Raw genomic sequence first — 18,581 nt, forward strand, 5'->3', positions numbered from 1 at the left:
ATGAAGCTTTTTCCCCCTCTTCCAGCCGCCGTCCCTATGGAAGCACGCAAAGACTGACACCACCGCTACCCCGCCTCATTCTACCTCTTCTTCGTCACCATGGTGAAGCCGTCTTCGTCAACCTGCGGCTCGGCCTTTTGCTTAGGGGCCGCCGCCGGCGCAGACGCCTCCCCCATGTCCACGTCGCCGTCCTCGTCCTCGTCATCGCTATCATCGTCCGGCTCGTCGTCCGTGTCCTGGTTCGGGTCCTCGCCTTGCTTGAACATCTGCCCTACCGCCGCCCTGTCGCCGCCCTTCAGCCGCGCAAAGCGCTCCGCCAGCGCGTTGGTCTCGTCGAACATGCCGGCGGCGCACTGCGCGCGCGCGCGGACGATCTGCTGCGCCACCTCGAGCGCCGAGTCGTCGTCGACGTTGACCTCGAACTCGTCCACCATCACCTGCAGCAGCACCGTCTCGACGTCTTCCGTGTCGGCCTCGTCCGCGGCGGTCGTCGTCCTCGTCTGCGTGGTGGTGGTGGTGGATGTGGTCGGCGCGGGGGTGTCGGTGAATTCGGGGAAGAGCTCGACGATGGCGCCGGCGAACCAGTCGCGCTTCTCGGCGGACTCGGGGCCGCCCCAGCCGTTGGCGACGGAGAGCGTGAGCGCGGGCCAGAGGTGTAGCGCGTAGGCGACGGCCTGCTCAAAGTTGTGTTGGCGAGTGGCTAGAGAAAGGTGAAGAGAGGGCGTGTTAGCGAGGCCGTTTAAAGGTCGGGGAAGGCGAGAACGGGGAGGTAGCAGATAGATTACGTACAAGCCGGGGGAAGTTGTGAAGTCGAAGACATGATTCTGACCGTCAGCTGCGAAGTTTGCGTCGTGGTCTTGATCTGACGAGTCTTAAAGCGATTGCAGAGAGATAACTGTCACCATCATAAAATTTTTGTTTCCCACACACATTTTGGCGGGGTGGTGGAGGGGCGGAATGGTACTAATTGGTGGGGTGGTTTTGCGGCAATGGTTTGAAGCGGCGACCAGCTTACATCTTCCAAGTCAAATCAATGGAAGTTCTCCTTGGTTTTAAAATTGATAAATATTCTCAGAATGACCGAGATACTCCATTCTAACCCACCAGTCGCTGCGTTTTGTCTCTTAGCCAAAGTTAGCTTGTTTAGAGCTAACTATGTAGCATGCCTAACTACCTGCGAAGCCTGGTCATATCTGAGGTGGACAATAACCCGCCTGGACTTCGCTGCTAAGCCAATCCACTTCGGTTACCTGATAGTATCAAAATAGTGCTATTGATATAAAGAGGAAAAATGTGCCATTAACAGACATGTTGGACACGTCACACGTCACACAAAAGCAGGCCAGTCCGCCTCGTGTTTGGCCCAACACGTCTGCCGTCGTATTCTTACTACTGCCACTTCAGCAGATCGTGGACAAAGTCATAACGCACCCTCCTCCAATCTGCTACATGATCAAGAAAAGTTACTGTCGTACCGTTCCGGTGGCTTTCATCCCGTTTGTTTGGGCGACAAATTTAAGGACGGTCGATATGAGGTTTTGCACAAACTAGGATGGGGAGGCTTCTCGATGGTCTGGCTGGCTAGGGACACACAGTGCGTCAAACCTTTGTGTACAGCATTGCTGTGATTATTTACTAAACAGCTTATTAGGGACGAGAAATGGGCAACACTGAAAATATGCCAGGCCAGGAGAAGTATTTGCCGACGAGAAATATTGACGCTTCAATCGCCGCGAGAAAACACATATACCGTGCATCTTCATGATGATTTCATTCATGAGGGACCTAGTGGTTCTCATTTATGCATTGTGACTGAGTTTTTGGTCCATCGCTATACACAATTGTCGAAGACTACCGCCGAGAAAAGCTCGAGCCGGAAGACATCCTGCGGCTGACCAGACAGATATTGCAAGCCACTGCAAGTCTTCATGAGGCTGGATTCGCCCAAGGAGGTAAGAGCCTACTTGAAAGTGCATCCGAACGAAAACTACCACGGTTTGATGGGCATAAGCGTATCTGACGTTGTCTTCACAACGTCTCATGTGACTTCTTTATCGAAGGACGAACTCTTTAAAATTCTTGGCGAGCCCGAAACAGCTTCTTTGTTGAATGCGGATGGCACTCCACTGAGCCAAGGATTACCGAAGCAGTTGGCGCGGAAGATGGAATGGGAGACTTGGATTGACGAAGACGAGGGGGACATTCGCTTTGCCGATTTAGGAGGGTCATTGCAATTCGATTCCGTCCCCAGCGCTTTGGCACAGCCTAGCGAACTGCGAGTTCCAGAGACTTTTTTTTGCGAACAAGTTCAGTCACGAAATTGACCTTTGGCGAGTCGACTGTGTTGTAAATATCCATGAATGCCCAGACTACATTATTGTACTGACAATCCCTTGATTTTGTTCGATGCTCTTCGCCTCCTACCCGTTCTTTTACTTTAGAGGGGACGATGTTCTCGTTGATCAAATGATCGGTTTGTCGAAAATTTACCACCTGAATGGGAAGAATGGTGGCGCCAGATGTCGAAGGACCAGACCGTCAGTTGTCAGCTCGTGAGTAAAGGATGCCGCCTTGTGCGTGGTCTTCACAGTATCGAATACTCATGAATGCGAGAGTCCATCACCTTCCACCGCATTCGCGTTCGTACAGGTCATCCCTGGGCAGAGAGGGCGAGTCACAAATCCACGTGTACGGAACTACCCACGTATGTGGTGGTTTTAATAAGAAGGTTAAGTTTGGTGCCTGCACATCACCCCTTCCAGACTTGCCGGGATGTGCAGAAACTGAGGAACTGGATGATTGTAGGGGGGCATGTGCAATACTCGAGTGACTGGATTGGAGAAAAAAATAAACACCGAAACATGAATTGCCCATCTTGATTCTCACGACGAAGCGCCAAGTAGAGGTACGGGGATCAAGCCCCACGGCCAAGTAGACAAAGCCCAGGTATGAATGAGTGGCAAGCTCGAAGGCTTACCCTCATAGCCTTCATCAAGCCCTGATGTTGGTCGGAATGTCCGGTCCAGCTTCGCCTCCCGCGGCAGCAGCAAAAAGCGTTTCTTATCAGAGCGACTCGGCTGCCACGGCAAGCGATGAATCTAAGTAGTCGTACTAGAACCGGTAAAGCCACACAAACATCGGACAAAATAACATGCGAAACAAGGAAGTGAATTATTGAAGAAAAACTAGGCTAGGGCTGAGGCTTTGACGCACATGCATCGGGATGGCATCTGCGATATTCTGCAGTAGTGCCTACCCAAGGCCATTATGCAATCTTTCCAGCCACTATTTTATATATCTCGCAGCTCGAACTGTCTTGTTCTCGAAGCTCAGCTCGGTGAACGATTTGTAACGTCAAGCGAAACACGCGTCACCTTTCAGCTTCTGTCTTGTCCAGATGTCTCGGCAATCGAGCAATTGGTGATGCGTTTTACTACCTGGAATCTGATGCCATTCTGCATTGCTCCCAAAATATCGCGGCTTCCAGACCTCTCGGCGGTCATCATCTGCCGCAGATTACTCAGGGTGGCCGCATGCAGGTTTGCAAGTGGGTGATGGTGGATTCTGTCGACTGCAGGATCGCGCCGATGAAAAATGTGACGATGCATCAGCATAGCGGCATGACGCAGGCAGATGGGTCGTGAAAGGCAATGGCTCCAACCATCACTCAAATATTGAGACATGGTAGAACACGGCGGCTTTCGACCGTCGATATAAAGGCCATGTGGTCTTCGCAATATCGAAGCGGATCTGGTGTCTGCTTGCCAGCGTGCTGTTCCCAGAAGCTACACGCGTCCAAAAACTAGAGTTACCTTTCACACAGCCATGGATACATTTCTGCAGATTTTGGACGACTTGGTGTTGGATCAGGTGTACAACGCTTTGCAGGGACAGGTCGGCGTCCATCTCTGCCGAGGGTCGCTCGAGAGCAGAACTGGCAAGAGATTCGAATCAACCTCACCGCAATGGCCCGTTTCCAACGAGATGAAATGGAGAATCTCTTCCATACTCTGTGATGCAGAAACATGGCAGCGGGATCATACGTGCAGGCAAATGCTGAGTCTGTTCCTCGGCCTGTGGTACGTAAATACCCTGTAGCAGGCAGCGCGGGAAGCTAACCTGGCGATTAGGAGTATTTCCACGTTGACATATCTGATTTTCGGTACAATTTGTTATTATGTCATGTTTGATTTCAAGTTGAAACGCCACCCAAAGTATCGACCCAACCAGATTCGTGGTGAAATTACCGATTCACTTCAAACCCTGCTCCTAGCAAACCTCTTGACGGCACCGATATTTGCGGCCCAAGTTCGAGGATACGCAAAACTGTACTCGTTTGGCGCAGGAGGCGTCCCAATTTGGTACGAGATTGCACAATTCCCTCTTGCGGTTTTATTGATGGATGGCGGAATTTATTTTCTGCATCGCTTGATGCACCATCGCTTGCTCTTTCGCTGGTTCCACCGGCAGCATCACTGGTATGTCTTATGGCGGGCAGAGGACGTGTTTATTCGAACAGTCATATGAATGATTTGTCTCTGAAATAGGTATATGATTCCCACACCGTTTTCGGCTTATGCCTTTCACCCGGTGGAGGCCTGGATTCTGAGTTTGCCTGTATACATGTACGGCTTCTTGTTCCCCATGTCAAAGCTTGCTCAGATGTCAATATTGGTGTACTCAAACGCGGCAACGTTTTTTGATCGTGAGTTTTCAAGGGAAGTAACCCCAAGAAATTTTGGCTAATCAACTTGACAGATGACAGCGGTTTCCATTGGCACACTGTCCACCATCATGGGTTCAACAGCAACTTTGGACAGCTGATTTCATTCTGGGATAGACTATTCGGCACATATGAGAGCCCAGAAAGCTATGCTAAACGGACTACAAGAGGTGGCGACAAGGAAGCTCTGAAGATCTAAGAACGTATGTAAGAACCTGGGTAGAGTGGAGCAGCAGGGCAAGGCAAGGAGCTCTAAGACTACCAGTCCGGGCTTTACAATAAATACCAGGGGAATTCATTTTCTAATTATCCCAAACTGAATTGTTCTCTCCCTTCCGGCTTGTAATGCGGGTACAGCTTGTGCTCGTGCCGGCTTTCCCTTCCGGGTCAGGGTGTGAAAGTAGACATGACATCATAGCGATTTTCCCGATCGTCGCCAGCCACCAACAGCGATTGACCCCCAGAAGGCGCTATAGATTCATGTCTGAACGCCCCGGCTACGCTAACCACCGCCATAATAAGTCTCGCGTCGATTGCATCACGCTCTGCCCTTGCCTTCTTCTCTAACTCCTGAGCACGAAAAAAACAAACAATGACAAAGCTCAGTACGACCTCAGTCTCGTTCGCCGTGACACCCACGGTCGTGGCGACACTGTTTTCACATGTGAGTTTGTGTTTGCAAGACGTTGGTTAGGGTGGTCAGGAGAAGCTCGACGCCTAGTAGGAGCGAGCATTGTGTGCTGCGCCCCGACTCTGGAACTGCACAGCCGTGCGGGTGCGGGTTCATCTTGCAGCAATGGCTGTCAAATCAATTATTTTTTCTGGAGATTGTGACTGTGCCCAAACTAACTGCCGATCTCATTGCAGTATCTCAACAGGGAACCTCTACGGGAGAAGCCCACCGCGCACCTGTCCTATGACGAGGGGCTCCGTTTGGTCCGCGCATTCCTCCAGCATGCGGCTCACCACACCGTTGAAGACTTGCAGGCGTTCACTAGCCAATGGGTGCCCTCTCCGCAGTGGGTGAAGCTCGAGAACATCAAAATACCGGAGCAGCACCTGTCGCGCTCCGCCGAGCTGATCAACGAGGAGCTTGGCGAGGACGGCCGCGCCTTGGTCGGCGGCAGCCAGTGGTGGCAATGGCGCAGGCCCAAGAAACCCCTCGAGGCCGAGTGGATTGAGATGCGCGGCCACGCCAACGAGAGGAAGAGGACGGGCGACCCGGGCCACCGCGTCATTCTATACTTCCACGGCGGCGGCTACTACTTTGGCAGCGTCGACGAGCACCGCTACCAGATGCAGCGCCATGCGCGCAAGCTCAAGGCCCGCGTGCTCGCCCCGAGGTATCGACTCGCGCCGCAGTTTCCCTTCCCCTGCGGCCTGCAAGACTGCCTCGCGGCCTACCTGCACCTGCTGTCCTCCCAGGATCCCAGCACCATCATCTTGGCCGGTGACTCTGCTGGTGGTGGCATGGCCCTGGCTCTCTTGCTGATTCTGCGCAACCAAGATCTGCCGCTGCCGGCCGGCGCCATACTCATCAGCCCTTGGGTAGACCTGACCCATTCTTTCAAGAGTATCGCCGGCGACGCGCCGATGGACTATATTCCCGCGAATGGATTTCATCACAGACCTTCCAAGGCATGGCCTCCCCCGAATGACGACGATATCACGGATATTAAGCGGGACGCGCAGCAAATGAAACGAGTACGGACTGGAGCAACTGAGTCCAGGGATGCCAAAGCTGCAGCTACGCTGGAGTTTGAGCACAAACCCGATGAACGACAGTACATCACCCTCGACATTGATGGAAAACCCGTGACGATCAAAGATCAAATCCAGGTCCGTTAAAGTATCTCATATGTTGCTCAATATTGGCACTGATCCTGATGACGACTAGCTTTACACCACCAATGCCCTTCTCACCCACCCTCTTGTCAGCCCTGTGCTACAAGCCACGCTCGGTGGGCTTCCGCCGTTGCTTGTCATGGTTGGTGGAGGCGAGATCTTGCGCGACGAGCAAATCTATCTAGCCCATAAGGCCGCCAACCCGCAGAAACACGCACCACAAATGGAGGGGCTATCAGCCAGAGAGAAAGAGCAGCTCGCTAAATTCAAGCCCACGGATGTCCAGCTGCAGGTCTGGGAGGACCTATGTCACGTTGCGCCTACATTGAGCTTCACCAAACCGGCAAAGTTCATGTACCGGTCTATCGCGCAGTTCGGTGCATGGCTGCTAGCAAGAGCCCAGCACCGTGGAATCGAAATCATGGACGACGATAGAATCTCAGTAATCTCGTCTTCAGGTTCAGACGCGCAGACGGGTGATATTGCCGGAAAGGAACAAGACAATCGCAACGAAGAAGAGAAGACTGCGACAACTGCATCTGGCCAAGTCGGTAAAGCTGGAGATCCTCTTCCACCGTTCAAAAACCACATGATTCGACAACGTGTTACTCGTCATGGTGTAACGCTTCCCCTTGCGCCAGAGGAAGAATTAGAGGCTTGTACTATGGATCCGGCCGAGGTTGGAGTATTCAAGGCAGGAACAGCGAAGAAGTGGCTTGCTACTCGTCGCGAATATGACACTCGGTACGCGGGCGCCAAAGCAAAGGTTCATAAGCAATTGGTAAGCGATCTTGCCACTGGCTTTCAAGACTTTGGACCGGGCGAGCTTCCGCCACCTGCGGCGCTGGCAGGCAGACGCAAACTCGAGTCTCACATGGTAGAGACCAAGAAGAAGAGAAGCTTTGGTCTATCCCTCTGGTCTCTCTGGGGTTCCAAGCACGACGAGGAAACGATTGAGCGCGAGCAGCAAGCAGACGAGGAGCCGGAAGCTGAGGTGGTCAAGGAAGACGCTGGAGGTCGCATCTCTCACAGGGAGAAAAATGGCGAGCTGCAGACTCCAGCACAGAGCCCCGGCGATGTGACAAGTCGCAGCCGCTCACGCCGCAGGACCGTTGTGGACGAGCATCAGACGCAGGATGGCGCTGTCGATGAAGACACGCCCGTTGCTCAGCTGCTGCACCAGAGACAGGAACAGGAGGCATCGCACCCTGGCCTGCTGAGCCCAGACTATGTACCGGAAACCGGCGTGGCTGGAAAGCGCCCATTCATCAAGGGCCTGGCGCTTCCTTTCAGCCTGAACAAGGAGGCTGATACGGCGAGCATGGTCACGCTCACATCACATGCCAGCCCTGGCAAGGAGGCGAACAGGCAGCTTGCCATTCTAGCATATGGGACTGGTGAAGGCGACGGAGATGCCCTGAAGCCAGAGACTGCGACAAGCAAGTCACCAGCGCTGTCCGTGGAAAATGGCACTGCGGCATAAGCTTGTAAGACGTCGAGACTATTGCCCGAGATATGGAAGGTGAATGTTATTTTGTTCATTTCGTTTGTCGCCTGCGCATTTTCCTACAATACCACCAGCTGCACAATAGCATCAGAAGAGTGCGTGCATTTGACTTGTCGTTATAAGATATTTGAATTCATAGAACTTGTATTGTCCAATTCTTGGTACAGTTTGATACATGGTAGTGTACATTTGGGGGGTATATACAGACCTGTCGCAGTTCCCGCACACTGCACCAGCTCTTGTGTTCTTCCTTCCTTTGAAGTGCCCTCTTCTATATATGGGAGAGACGTGTCGGTCAGTTGTGGATCGAAGCGTCCCGGAGCGACTCGGCCCTTTAGTCCACGCCGTTGTACCGTTTCCATTGCTCGACGTAGAAGTGCGGGTCGGACGCGCCCTTCGCCAGACCCTTGTAATCGCCAGACTCGGCGTAGACTTGTCGACTCACAAACGGCGTAAGCTACACCAAAATGATTCCCCGTTAGCGGATGTGATCATCTCCCCGAGCGGCAGCGTCGGGTTTTCCTCCTACCTTGAAGTCTTTCAAGTTCTGCGGCACAGCATATGTGCGCACTTTGTTCCACTCAATCACGTATCCTCCAAACTTTGTGTGGCGACCCATAGAGCCAGTGCGGTTTCCCTTGTAGAAGCCCTTGTTGACATCCTTGGTCGTGAGCTTTAGGTGACGGTAGAGCCCGACGCGCAGGGGTAGTGTCGGCCTCATGGTGCCGGGTTATTGGCTTTGGCGCTATGCGATGTCGCTTTTGGGGCCGCGGGCGCGGTGTTGTACTCTGGGGATGCGATCGTGGGAGTTACGATGGTCGGTGGTAGAGCGCATCTTGAAATTTCCTAGTGTAGAGAAGTCCCGGCGGCTGGCGTTGTTCCGGCTCCGAAGGCGACTTGGGGAACTGACCCACACTGTATCATTGCGCTGGCGGAGCTATGCTAATTAGTACGGCTGTGCTACAAGACGTTTGCTGCCAAGACCACATGTATACCTACTCTCTGAATAATAACTTTAATATGGTTTCGGGCGACTATTGCTTGACTAAGCCTGAGATCTCTCGCAAACACGACATCATTCGAGTTTTGGTGCCTGTTACGTAGAATGGCCCTGCGCAAGGTAACTCCCACTTGTACCAACCCACCAAGTTGACGAGGGGCATGAGCTAACTGGCGGGCTCTCCAGTAAAGCCATCAGGTGTTCCCCTCGCATTTCTCGAAGAGCTCCAGGCGCATGTAGGCGCGCGAGCACCATTATGGACGGATACCCTCTAGGAAGCCTCGATCACAATGTACCCCTGCTCGTTTTTTCGGGCTTGACGTCGACGTCCTCCGAGGTCGAGCTCGACGCGAGCCTGCGAGAAGAAGCGGTGCTGCTTCGCTCCGACCTGCCCCCTCTGGACAGCAAAGAGGCCGAGCTCCTGGCGCAGCATTTTGAAGATGTAGACAGCGAAGGGCAATCGTGGAGGGGCGTCTCGCGAGACGAGCCCTACCGGCTCCGCATCAAGACCGTTGGACGCGTGAGTTGGCTCTGCCGCGGATGCTCGTTGACGCTGGGCGCTAACTATCAAAGACCTACCCTCTGCCGCCGAGGCGCGCATCCCTCCCAGAAGGTGCGGAACCGACAAGACCGAATCCGATACTGCACTCGACATTCTCGCCTCTCAGCCCGGCCTCGACGCTGTACCCGGACGGCTTGATGAACGCGCAGTGGGTACAGAAGCACCAAGAAATCGTGCCCAGTGTCTTTGCTTGTTGCTATTGCCTGACCAACGACCCGGCTGCGGCGACGCTTCAAGACAATCAACTAAAGACGGACATCAATAGCATCAAAGTGGCCTTGCAAGAGACCGGCTACAAGACGCGGTTGGCTGTCATTTTTGTGCAGCGTGAAGGAGACGGAAGCTCGCCCTCTATCACGGACCAAATATCAGAGCGACTCGAAAACATCCGAAAAGGCACGGCTATGGATCCTAAATCGATATTCTACATTCACCCGCAAGACTCGCCGGCGGATCTGAAGCAGGTCGCAGACAGCATCCTGGCTAGTCTGTATGGAACCGCCATTGAATATTATAGAGACCTTGGCCGCCACGCACGGAAGAAGCGATCCCGCGGCATTGTTCCACAACCGACAGTTCCGCCAACGTCCGGCACGTCTCAGACTCTGTCAATGCCGGACTGGAATTTCCGATACGACTTCAAAAGTGCTGTGTTCTCGGAATTCAGGCAGGAGTTCGACCCGGCTATGCGGTCGTTTGAGCAATCATATGAGATACTCTTAGGACAGGACGTAATGGACACGATACCGAGCTGGAGTCCTCGCTGGAATGAGGCACGCCTGCTTGCCGATATCATTTCAATACGGTGCCTGCGGCTCCACCTCTGGATGAGCCAGCCGAGTCTAGCGGTGCGTCGCTGGCAGATGCACCGAGATCGCATCGGCGACCTGGTTGATCGCAGAGGAAAAGGGACGAATAACTACGGATGGCAGGCATGGGAGGCGCGCTGGGCGCTGGTCATGGCCCAACTCATCGCACGGGTTGAACTGCCCGGCCTTGCGCCGTCAACCATGAACCTCTACCTGCAACCCGAAAAGGCTGTTCTTGGGGAGCGACTGCATCCATGGGAGCTCCTTCACCATACGGGCTACTGGTACCGCATAGCTGCCCGGCATATCGGTGCACGACGAACCCTTGCTCTCATGATACCCGACGAGGACCGCGCGCCCCCAAGCGAATCAAAAATACAAGACTCACAACATTACGATACATACCTGTGCCCGCCACCATATAAAGAATATCCCATAGAAGGGGACGGAGTGAACCATGCGCAACTAATCATAGACTGCTTGATTGCGGCTCGCACACAATTTCAAGGGCGAAAACAGCTACGCATCGCGGCTGAGTTGTCTCTCGAATGTGCGCGCGAAATGGCGAGACTAGAAGACTGGCAAGATGTGCTGGCAATGCTGCGGCCCCTCTGGGAAGACCTGTCGTTTCGCAGCGAAAACTGGGTCGATATTTCGGAAGAACTGTGTTGGTTGATCCGCCGGGCTGCTGTGGCAGCTGGTCGAGGCGAGCTTGTGGTAGCTATTGACTGGGAACTTCTGGATAAAAGTAGGTTGAGGTGCTGGGTATACGAATTTATAACGCAGCTGACACAATCCAGAATTCACAAAACGCCCCTACTGGCATTACGACCTCGACAAAACCCTTGATGGTATGAAGCTGGAAGAAAAGCCCTCTGTCACTATTTCAGACGAATCTGCGACTGGCTTTCTTTCCACTTCGTTCGTGTTTCAGCACCGGGAAAGCAGAGCAGGCGACTTTTGCAAAGCTCAATTGTCCTTAATTTCTAATGCTATGCCCGGGTCGGCACCGGTTACTCTGTCAAACGTCCGAGTCGAATTCGAAGGCAGCTTGAAGCCAATCATGTTGGAGCATGCGCCATCGGAAGAGAAGACGATAGGCAGCCCAGTGTCAATTCGGCGAGTGACACTGGAGGAAGAATTTCCCGAGGAGGAGGAGGAGGAGCTTCCGACAAAGGTGCATGGCAACTGCGACCTGACTTTGGAAGCAGGACAGCGCCTTGTTGTTGAGATGGCAATTCCACTGAGAGAGGCCGGTGACGCTGAGCCTTTATCTGTTGTGGTGAACATAGACTCGAAGACGTTCGATCTGACCCTGACTCTACCATTCAGAGACACGGATGAGCCAGTTGGATGGTTCACCTCGGGCTCGAAAAAGGCTCGCTACGTTCGGGCCGACTCTAGGACACTGAACGTTCAACCACGTCCCCCAAAGTTGGACATCAAACTTGCTCGACAACTGGCACAATATTACGCGAACGAAACGATCGCGCTGGATATAGTGCTACAAAACAACGAAGATGAGGCGGCGACCGCGAAACTAGACATCCACGTGTTTGGTAAATTCATACCGGTACTTCGCGTTCATGCAGATGGCAAAGAACGGGCAACTGAAGCGCAAGCCGACGAAGAGTCTGAGCTTAGCGGTATTGCCCTGGGCAAAATTGAAAGCTCGGCTTCGCGACAAGTTAGCCTCAAAATCGACCCGATTAATGGTTCAACGTCATATGATCTGCAATTGAGAGCGACATATCACCTGGAAACCGACGCGGCCACGCCCATCATACAAGTGTTCTCGGTGCAGCTCAACTTGGTGAATGCGTTTGAAGCAAATTACGATCTCGTCCCCAGACTGCACCCTGATCCGTGGCCAAGCCTCTTTAATACGGAAGGCTTGGACGATATCAATGAGGAAGATGGGAAGCAATGGACGCCTATCGGGCTCATCCAACGCTGGTGTCTGTTGTCGCATTACGCTTCATTTGCGCAGGAGAGTGTGCGTGTCTTGGACACGGAAGCTGAGGTGACCGAGTGCATTGGCGGGGCACGCTGTAGTGTACGCAAGATGAGCGAGATTACAGAAGCAGATGGGATTCTGGTGGAGCCAAAGACGATGCACGAAGCACAGTTCGAGATCGAGGCGCAGAAAGTGCAGCTGGAAGACCGAAGCCCGGTGTCGATTGATCTAGCGTTCAAGATCAAGTGGCAGCGAGCAGACTCTGCGGCCGACAGCCCGGTCAACACGACGATGATGCCTGTCGGGCGATACCTCGTGCTGGGGTCGGAACCGCGGGTGCTGGCGACGGCGCTGCACGGGGAGCCGGACGAGACGAGCACGGTGCAGCTGGACATTACGATCGAGAACCCGTCGAACCATCTCCTCACGTTTGGGCTGACGATGGACCCGAGCGACGAGTTTGCGTTCTCCGGGGCCAAGCAGACGACGCTGCACATGCTGCCGATGTCGCGGCGGACGGCGACGTACCGGCTGCTGCCATTTAAGAGGGGCGGCTACGTGCGGCCGGGGCTGGTGGTGCGGGACAAGTACTTTCAGAAGGTGCTGCGGATCATACCCACGGAGGGCATGAAGATTGATAAGGACGGTCTGCTGGTGTGGGTGCCGGGGCTGCTGGGGGATGAGCACGGTGAGCAAGGCGATGAAGAGACGGAGGAGGAGGCGGAGGAGGAGGCGGAGGAGAAGGGAGGGGAATAGATGACGAGGTCTGGGATGGGATGAGTGGGTAGGCATGGGAAGGCGCTATACATGTGTGATTTTTACATGATGATGATGTTGCAAGATACAGTGGGTTAAAAAAGAATTTGAATGCCAGCGGGAACAGGGTAAAATTGCCATGAATTTCCATGAATTGCCAGGAATTGCCATGCGTCGAGTGAGAGTCGTAAGCTTGTATTAGACCGACAGCTTGGAGTGAGAATGTCGTCGGCACGGAGGCGGGCTGGCGCCGATGTGGGGCGCGCCGGTTGGGCGTATACGCCGTCATATTGTCATTTAGGCCCAGGGCGGCCGTGGCAGAAGCGTATTCATTCACGTCACGGAGTTAACGGATAATTTTAGCATGGCGTCGCTGCTTTCGGATTTGGGCCGGTGCAACGTCGGATCTTAGCTCAGGGATGGCTGATGGGCGCTTCGTAAACGGGATGTTGTATGACAAGCTTCGTTACGTAGAAGTCGGCGTGGCCCATGAGGTAGCCCTATGGGTAGTCAGCTGTTTGTTCGCTGCCCACATGGGCTTTCCGAAATGATGTTACAGATATGCCGAGGTATGGGCTAGTTTTTCCTACTGTACTCCTTTTTTCTTTTTGTGTATGTTCGTGGATTCCATGCAGGGCCACGACTTCAATCTCAGGCCAAGCCGGGAGTCACACATTTCACTTCGGACATCGGTCAACATCAAGTCCGTCGCAGGGAACCGGACAACAAGCTAGCTAGCTAGCCCTACCGAGTTAGCAGCCTTTCCCGCCCTTTTGGTCTACCTGAATTTGTTTCAGCCCTGCCGCGTGTATTGTTCACGCGGCAGAATTTTCTACCGTGGCCCTTCTCGGAGCCGACGGAGATGGAATGATGACTTATCTTATTGCTTTGGATGTTCTATGTAAGAGGGAACATTGTCGATGGTAGACAGGCTATTTTTGTGATGATGCCCTCCAACCGGACACACGGTTTAACAAGGCTGGTGGTGGTCGTTGCATGCGCTGCATGTACGGAGGAGAGCCTGGAGATCTAATCTGCGCGGTGTGTCAGATTGCCTACGACGCTTGGCATTTCGTGATAGGGTACGGCTCTGGAAGGTGAATGGCCGGAATGCCGAGCGGTACCCGTGCCTTGCCAGGGGGGGGGGTAGACGGCCGGGTAGTACTAACTAATGATGCTGTCATCGAAACAATGCAATACCACGGTACTAGTGGCTTCAGGGAAGTCCGAGATTATTGATTGAGTTGGTTTCATTTTTCAACAAAGGATCATCAATTATATTCTTACTCCCACCGTCAAACTGTGTTATTGGCCCGCTCGCATTTATCGACCGAACAGTCATCAGCGGTTTATAGCTGAGGGTGGTAAAAGTGGATGGAGTTACGACAACCGTGAGCCGTTGCGGAGCAGTATAATAACGCCATTGTTAAGACACCTAGACGCTAAGAAAACGATAAAAAAAACGATGGGAGGGCCACGCAATCATCGTCGGCCATCGGCACTACTGCTGTCCGGGCGGCGGCAATGTGAAGGTGCAGGTGTCAGTGTCATACGGACCACACCTGGAAGAGAGAGAAAAAGGGTCCGTTTGTCGTGGCTTTCTTTGGGAGCTCGTGCAGTTCTTGACGTGCATCCACCTGAAACCCTTGCCTTTATATTTTTCCCTGTCATCGTCTTCGTTGTCTACTTCTTATTTAAGTCGAGTGTTGCCGCCTCCCGACGTTTGGCTTGACCCAGACACTCGGTAGCACCAACACAAACGGCCAACTGCCAGTTAGTAAACGACAACCTCACCACTTGTCCTCTCGGTTTCCGCAAACGCCCACCCAACTTCTGGCTCCCCTTTCTTCTTCTTCTTCTTCCTCCTCCTCCTCCCCCTCCCCCTCCTCCTCCTCCGACGCCGGAGACACGATGGTTGGACACTCCTCCGACGCCGTCGACTCGCGGCCGTCGTCCGACAAGACCACCACTGCCCTCGACGACACCCCGCCGACCATGCCCACCACCACCGCACAACCCGCAGACAGCCTGCAAGACGCCAACAGCGAGAAGCAGCACGATGCGCCGCCGCCGCCGCCGCCGCCGCCGCCGACCGTCACGGGGCCGCCCGAGTACCCCGGCGCCGTCAAGCTCTCCCTGACGCTCTTCGCCCTCTGCGTCTCCATCTTCCTCGTCGCCCTCGACCAGACCATCATCGCGCCCGCCCTCGGCGCCATCACCAACCACTTCAACAGCACCAAGGACATTGTCAGTCTCTCTCCGCCGCCCTCACCTCCTGGTTCACACCAACTCCCCCCTTCCACTTTTTCCTTTCCTTTTTCTCTTCCCTTGCTAACCAACATCCCAGGGCTGGTACGGATCCGCCTACCTCCTCACCTCCACCTGCCTGCAGCCCATCTACGGCGTCGTCTACCGTCTCTTCAACGTCAAGTGGACCTTTCTCGCCGCCATATTCGTCTTCGAAGTCGGCAGCCTGCTGTGCGCCGTCGCGCCCACCTCGGTCGCCTTCATCGTCGGCCGCGCCATCGCCGGCATGGGCACCGCGGGGCTATTCTCCGGCGCCGTCGTCATCCTCTCCCACACGCGTGCGTTGCCCTCCTCCATCATCACCTCATTTCCAAACTTAACCCCCTCCCCCCAACAGAACATCTGCTTATGTTTGATAGTCCCCCTTGCTAAACGCCCCCTCGCGTTCGGCCTCATCGGCGGCATGTGGGGCATCGCCTCCGTCGCCGGCCCGCTCCTCGGCGGCGTCTTCACCGACAAGATCACCTGGCGCTGGTGCTTCTACATCAATCTGCCCGTCGGCGGGCTCTCCATGGCCATAGTCGCCTTCGTCGTCCGCGTCCGCCGTAACACCCAGCTCGGCGCGGGTCTCTCCGTCTGGCAGCGCATCCTGAAGCTCGACCTCCTCGGGACGGCCATCTTCGTGCCGGGCATCATCTGCCTGCTGCTGGCCCTGCAGTGGGGCGGCGCCGACTACCCATGGAACAGCTCGCGCGTCATCGGGCTGTTTGTCGGCTCCGGCGCCATGCTGGTGCTGTTCGTGGTCATCCAGTGGTGGCGCGGCGACAAGAGCACATTCCCGCCGCTGCTGTTTAAGAACAGGAGCATCGTCGCGGCCATGTCATTTTGCTTCTTCTTCGGCGCCGCCTTCTTCCCCCTCATCTACTATCTCTGTAAGCCCTCCTCCTCGCCAGCACCATCATGATTGTGCTAATGAAACCGCTTGTCAGCCCTCTACTTCCAGGCCATCCAGGGCGTCAGCGCCGTCCAGGCCGGCATCAAGGTCCTCCCGCTCCTCCTCGCCACCGTCCTGTGCTCCGTCGCCTCCGGCGGGCTCATCTCCCGCTTCGGCGTCTACAATTACATCATCGTGCCCTGCATGGTCCTCTTCTCCGTCGGCGCCGGCCTCATCACCACCTTCAACCCGCACACGCCCCTCCGCGCCTGGTTCGGCTACCAGGTGCTCGCCGGCCTCGGCATCGGCGCCGGCTTCCAGATCGGCGCCATCGTCGTCCAGACAGTGCTCCCCCAGGAGTGGATCCCCGTCGGCACCGCCTGCGTGCAGTTCTTCCAGAGCCTCGGCGGCGCCATCTTCGTCGCCGTCGGCCAGACCGTGTTCCAGAACGGCCTGATCGAGGGCGTGCAGCGCGCGGGGCTCGGGCTGGAGGACCCGCGCGTCTTCATCAACAGCGGCGTCTCGCAGGCGAGGAACATACTGGCGAGGATACACCGCGAGGATGCGCTCCCGCTGGTGCTGGACGCGTACATGAAGGGGCTGCGCAACACGTACTACATCACGCTGGCGTGTGCGCTCTGCGCGCTGCTCTCGGCGCTGGCGTTGGAGAAGAAGTCGGTCAAGAAGCATCAGAAGAAGGAGGAGGATGTCGAGACTGCTGCGGCCTGACCCGAGGTTCGCAATTGCTTCACTGCAAGGCGTTGTTGGCTTCATTGTCTGTATTATTTGGGTTCCTGAAGCTATTAGATAGGCATGGACGACTGGACATAACCCACTCCGCATATGAACTAATTAAATAATGCACATACCCCAATCCGTTTAATCCTGCAAGAATTTAAAGCATTGAATTATTGAGTGTCTCGAGGTGGTCGATCCCAGACGTTCTGGTGACTCGGTCCTTTGACCGCAGGATCAGCGCCGACGAACTGTAAAATCCAATCCCGCACCAGCCTCGTCTTCACCAGCTGCGGATTCTCCCTGGCATCCGCCGCAGCCAGCGCCCTGGAACTATAGCACGCCCTCGCCTCCCTCCTCCTGCTCCAGAGCAGGTGCACCTTTGTCCTCCCGCGTCGCAGGCTCTGCCCGTACACCTTGCCGCGGAACACATGCAGCGCCACGTTCTGCAGCAGCACCACGTCCTGCCGCCGCAAGCTCAGCAGCAACCCACCCGCCGTCCCCGCCGCATCGCTCGGCAGCCAAAAGGTGACGGCGAAGCCGGAGCGCGTGTCGTCGCCGAGCAGCACCTCGACGAGGGAGAGCGCCGCGCCCCAGCGGGTGGTCACGGCGCGCGGCGGCGCGACGGACAGCACGCCGGCGATGAGGTTGACCGTGACGGTCTGCGGGTGCAGAGAGGCGACCTGCCGGGCGGGGGGCACGTCCTCGAGGTCGGAGAGGTGCCCGGGCGGGACGGCGGCAGGGGCGGGCGGGCGCTGCTGTCCGCTGGCGGGCGGCGGAGACGCGGAGAGGAAGGAGGTCTCCCCCTCCAGGAACGTGTCCGTATCGTCCTCTTCTTCTTCGGCGAGCGGGGAGGAGGGCAGCGAGTTGTGGATTGCGAGTGACTGCTCGCAAAACTCGGTGAGCACGTCATCCTCATCAACACGGCTGGCGGTCTCGCCGCCGTCGCACGATGACGCGAGCGAAGGGGGGCAGAAGAAGTCGTCGTGCTGATGGCCGCCGTGCAGTAATCTCCCGAGAGAGTCATGGGCTTGGCTGAAGCCCGTGTGAAGCGGCTTCGGATGCAGCGATATCGACCGCCACGGGGCGATGCTTGCCGACGAGCTGCTGTGGCTGTCGCCGCGGGTCTCGGCCGCGTCGATGAAGGCGTGGAAGGGCTCTTGGAAGGAATTCACCGTGCACTTGTCTTCGTCCAAGACAGACGGCGACGGCGCGCCAGCCAGCAGGATGATGCGCGGGGGCATTGGGTGCTGTTGCTGGATTCACGCAGGGCAGGGCATGGCGCGGTGCGCTAGAGGCGCTGATCGTCTCGATGAGCTGTGCAGCTGGTTCTAGGAGATTTGGTTAAATAATGAGGCCCTTCCGTATAAGATGTGCTATCGCGCCAAGGCTCATGTCACAGAAGCTGGTGCATGTCGTTTGTTGTTTGGGGAGAAGAGGCGCGGGAGCGGGAGCGGGAAGCTTAGTATCGTGCTATAACAGTGGGCGTTGTTTGCGTCGTTTCAG

General features: G+C 55.4%; 6 protein-coding genes across 6 annotated transcripts; 3 read left to right on the top strand and 3 right to left on the bottom strand.

Annotated features, from left to right (window-relative positions):
* Positions 1-80: 80 nt before the first annotated feature.
* Positions 81-820, bottom strand: ISF_02218 (Pre-rRNA-processing protein TSR2; the record flags this gene model as incomplete). The annotated part of the gene is made up of 2 exons (XM_018845825.1): positions 81-700; positions 790-820. The coding sequence occupies 2 exons, from the start codon at positions 818-820 to the stop codon at positions 81-83; spliced, it is 651 nt and encodes a 216-aa protein (XP_018706531.1).
* A 4,495-nt stretch (positions 821-5,315) lies between these two features.
* On the top strand, positions 5,316-8,051 carry ISF_02219 (alpha/beta hydrolase fold-3; the record flags this gene model as incomplete). Its single annotated transcript, XM_018845826.1, has 3 exons — positions 5,316-5,387; positions 5,591-6,562; positions 6,621-8,051. 3 exons carry the CDS (start codon positions 5,316-5,318, stop codon positions 8,049-8,051), a joined length of 2,475 nt encoding a protein of 824 aa, XP_018706532.1.
* A 358-nt stretch (positions 8,052-8,409) lies between these two features.
* On the bottom strand, positions 8,410-8,796 carry ISF_02220 (50S ribosomal protein YmL27; the record flags this gene model as incomplete). Its single annotated transcript, XM_018845827.1, has 2 exons — positions 8,410-8,532; positions 8,605-8,796. 2 exons carry the CDS (start codon positions 8,794-8,796, stop codon positions 8,410-8,412), a joined length of 315 nt encoding a protein of 104 aa, XP_018706533.1.
* A 535-nt stretch (positions 8,797-9,331) lies between these two features.
* On the top strand, positions 9,332-13,159 carry ISF_02221 (hypothetical protein; the record flags this gene model as incomplete). Its single annotated transcript, XM_018845828.1, has 3 exons — positions 9,332-9,595; positions 9,649-11,194; positions 11,247-13,159. 3 exons carry the CDS (start codon positions 9,332-9,334, stop codon positions 13,157-13,159), a joined length of 3,723 nt encoding a protein of 1,240 aa, XP_018706534.1.
* Positions 13,160-15,070: 1,911 nt separating this feature from the next.
* ISF_02222 (MFS toxin efflux pump (AflT)) lies at positions 15,071-17,069 on the top strand (the record flags this gene model as incomplete). Its single annotated transcript, XM_018845829.1, has 4 exons — positions 15,071-15,406; positions 15,507-15,744; positions 15,826-16,338; positions 16,396-17,069. The coding sequence occupies 4 exons, from the start codon at positions 15,071-15,073 to the stop codon at positions 17,067-17,069; spliced, it is 1,761 nt and encodes a 586-aa protein (XP_018706535.1).
* A 179-nt stretch (positions 17,070-17,248) lies between these two features.
* On the bottom strand, positions 17,249-18,319 carry ISF_02223 (Nucleic acid-binding, OB-fold-like protein; the record flags this gene model as incomplete). The annotated part of the gene is made up of 1 exon (XM_018845830.1): positions 17,249-18,319. One exon carries the CDS (start codon positions 18,317-18,319, stop codon positions 17,249-17,251), a length of 1,071 nt encoding a protein of 356 aa, XP_018706536.1.
* Positions 18,320-18,581: the final 262 nt, after the last annotated feature.

This window comes from Cordyceps fumosorosea (assembly GCF_001636725.1).
Source record: "Cordyceps fumosorosea ARSEF 2679 chromosome Unknown scaffold_4, whole genome shotgun sequence".
In the NCBI taxonomy this organism is placed as follows: Eukaryota; Fungi; Ascomycota; class Sordariomycetes; order Hypocreales; family Cordycipitaceae; genus Cordyceps; species Cordyceps fumosorosea.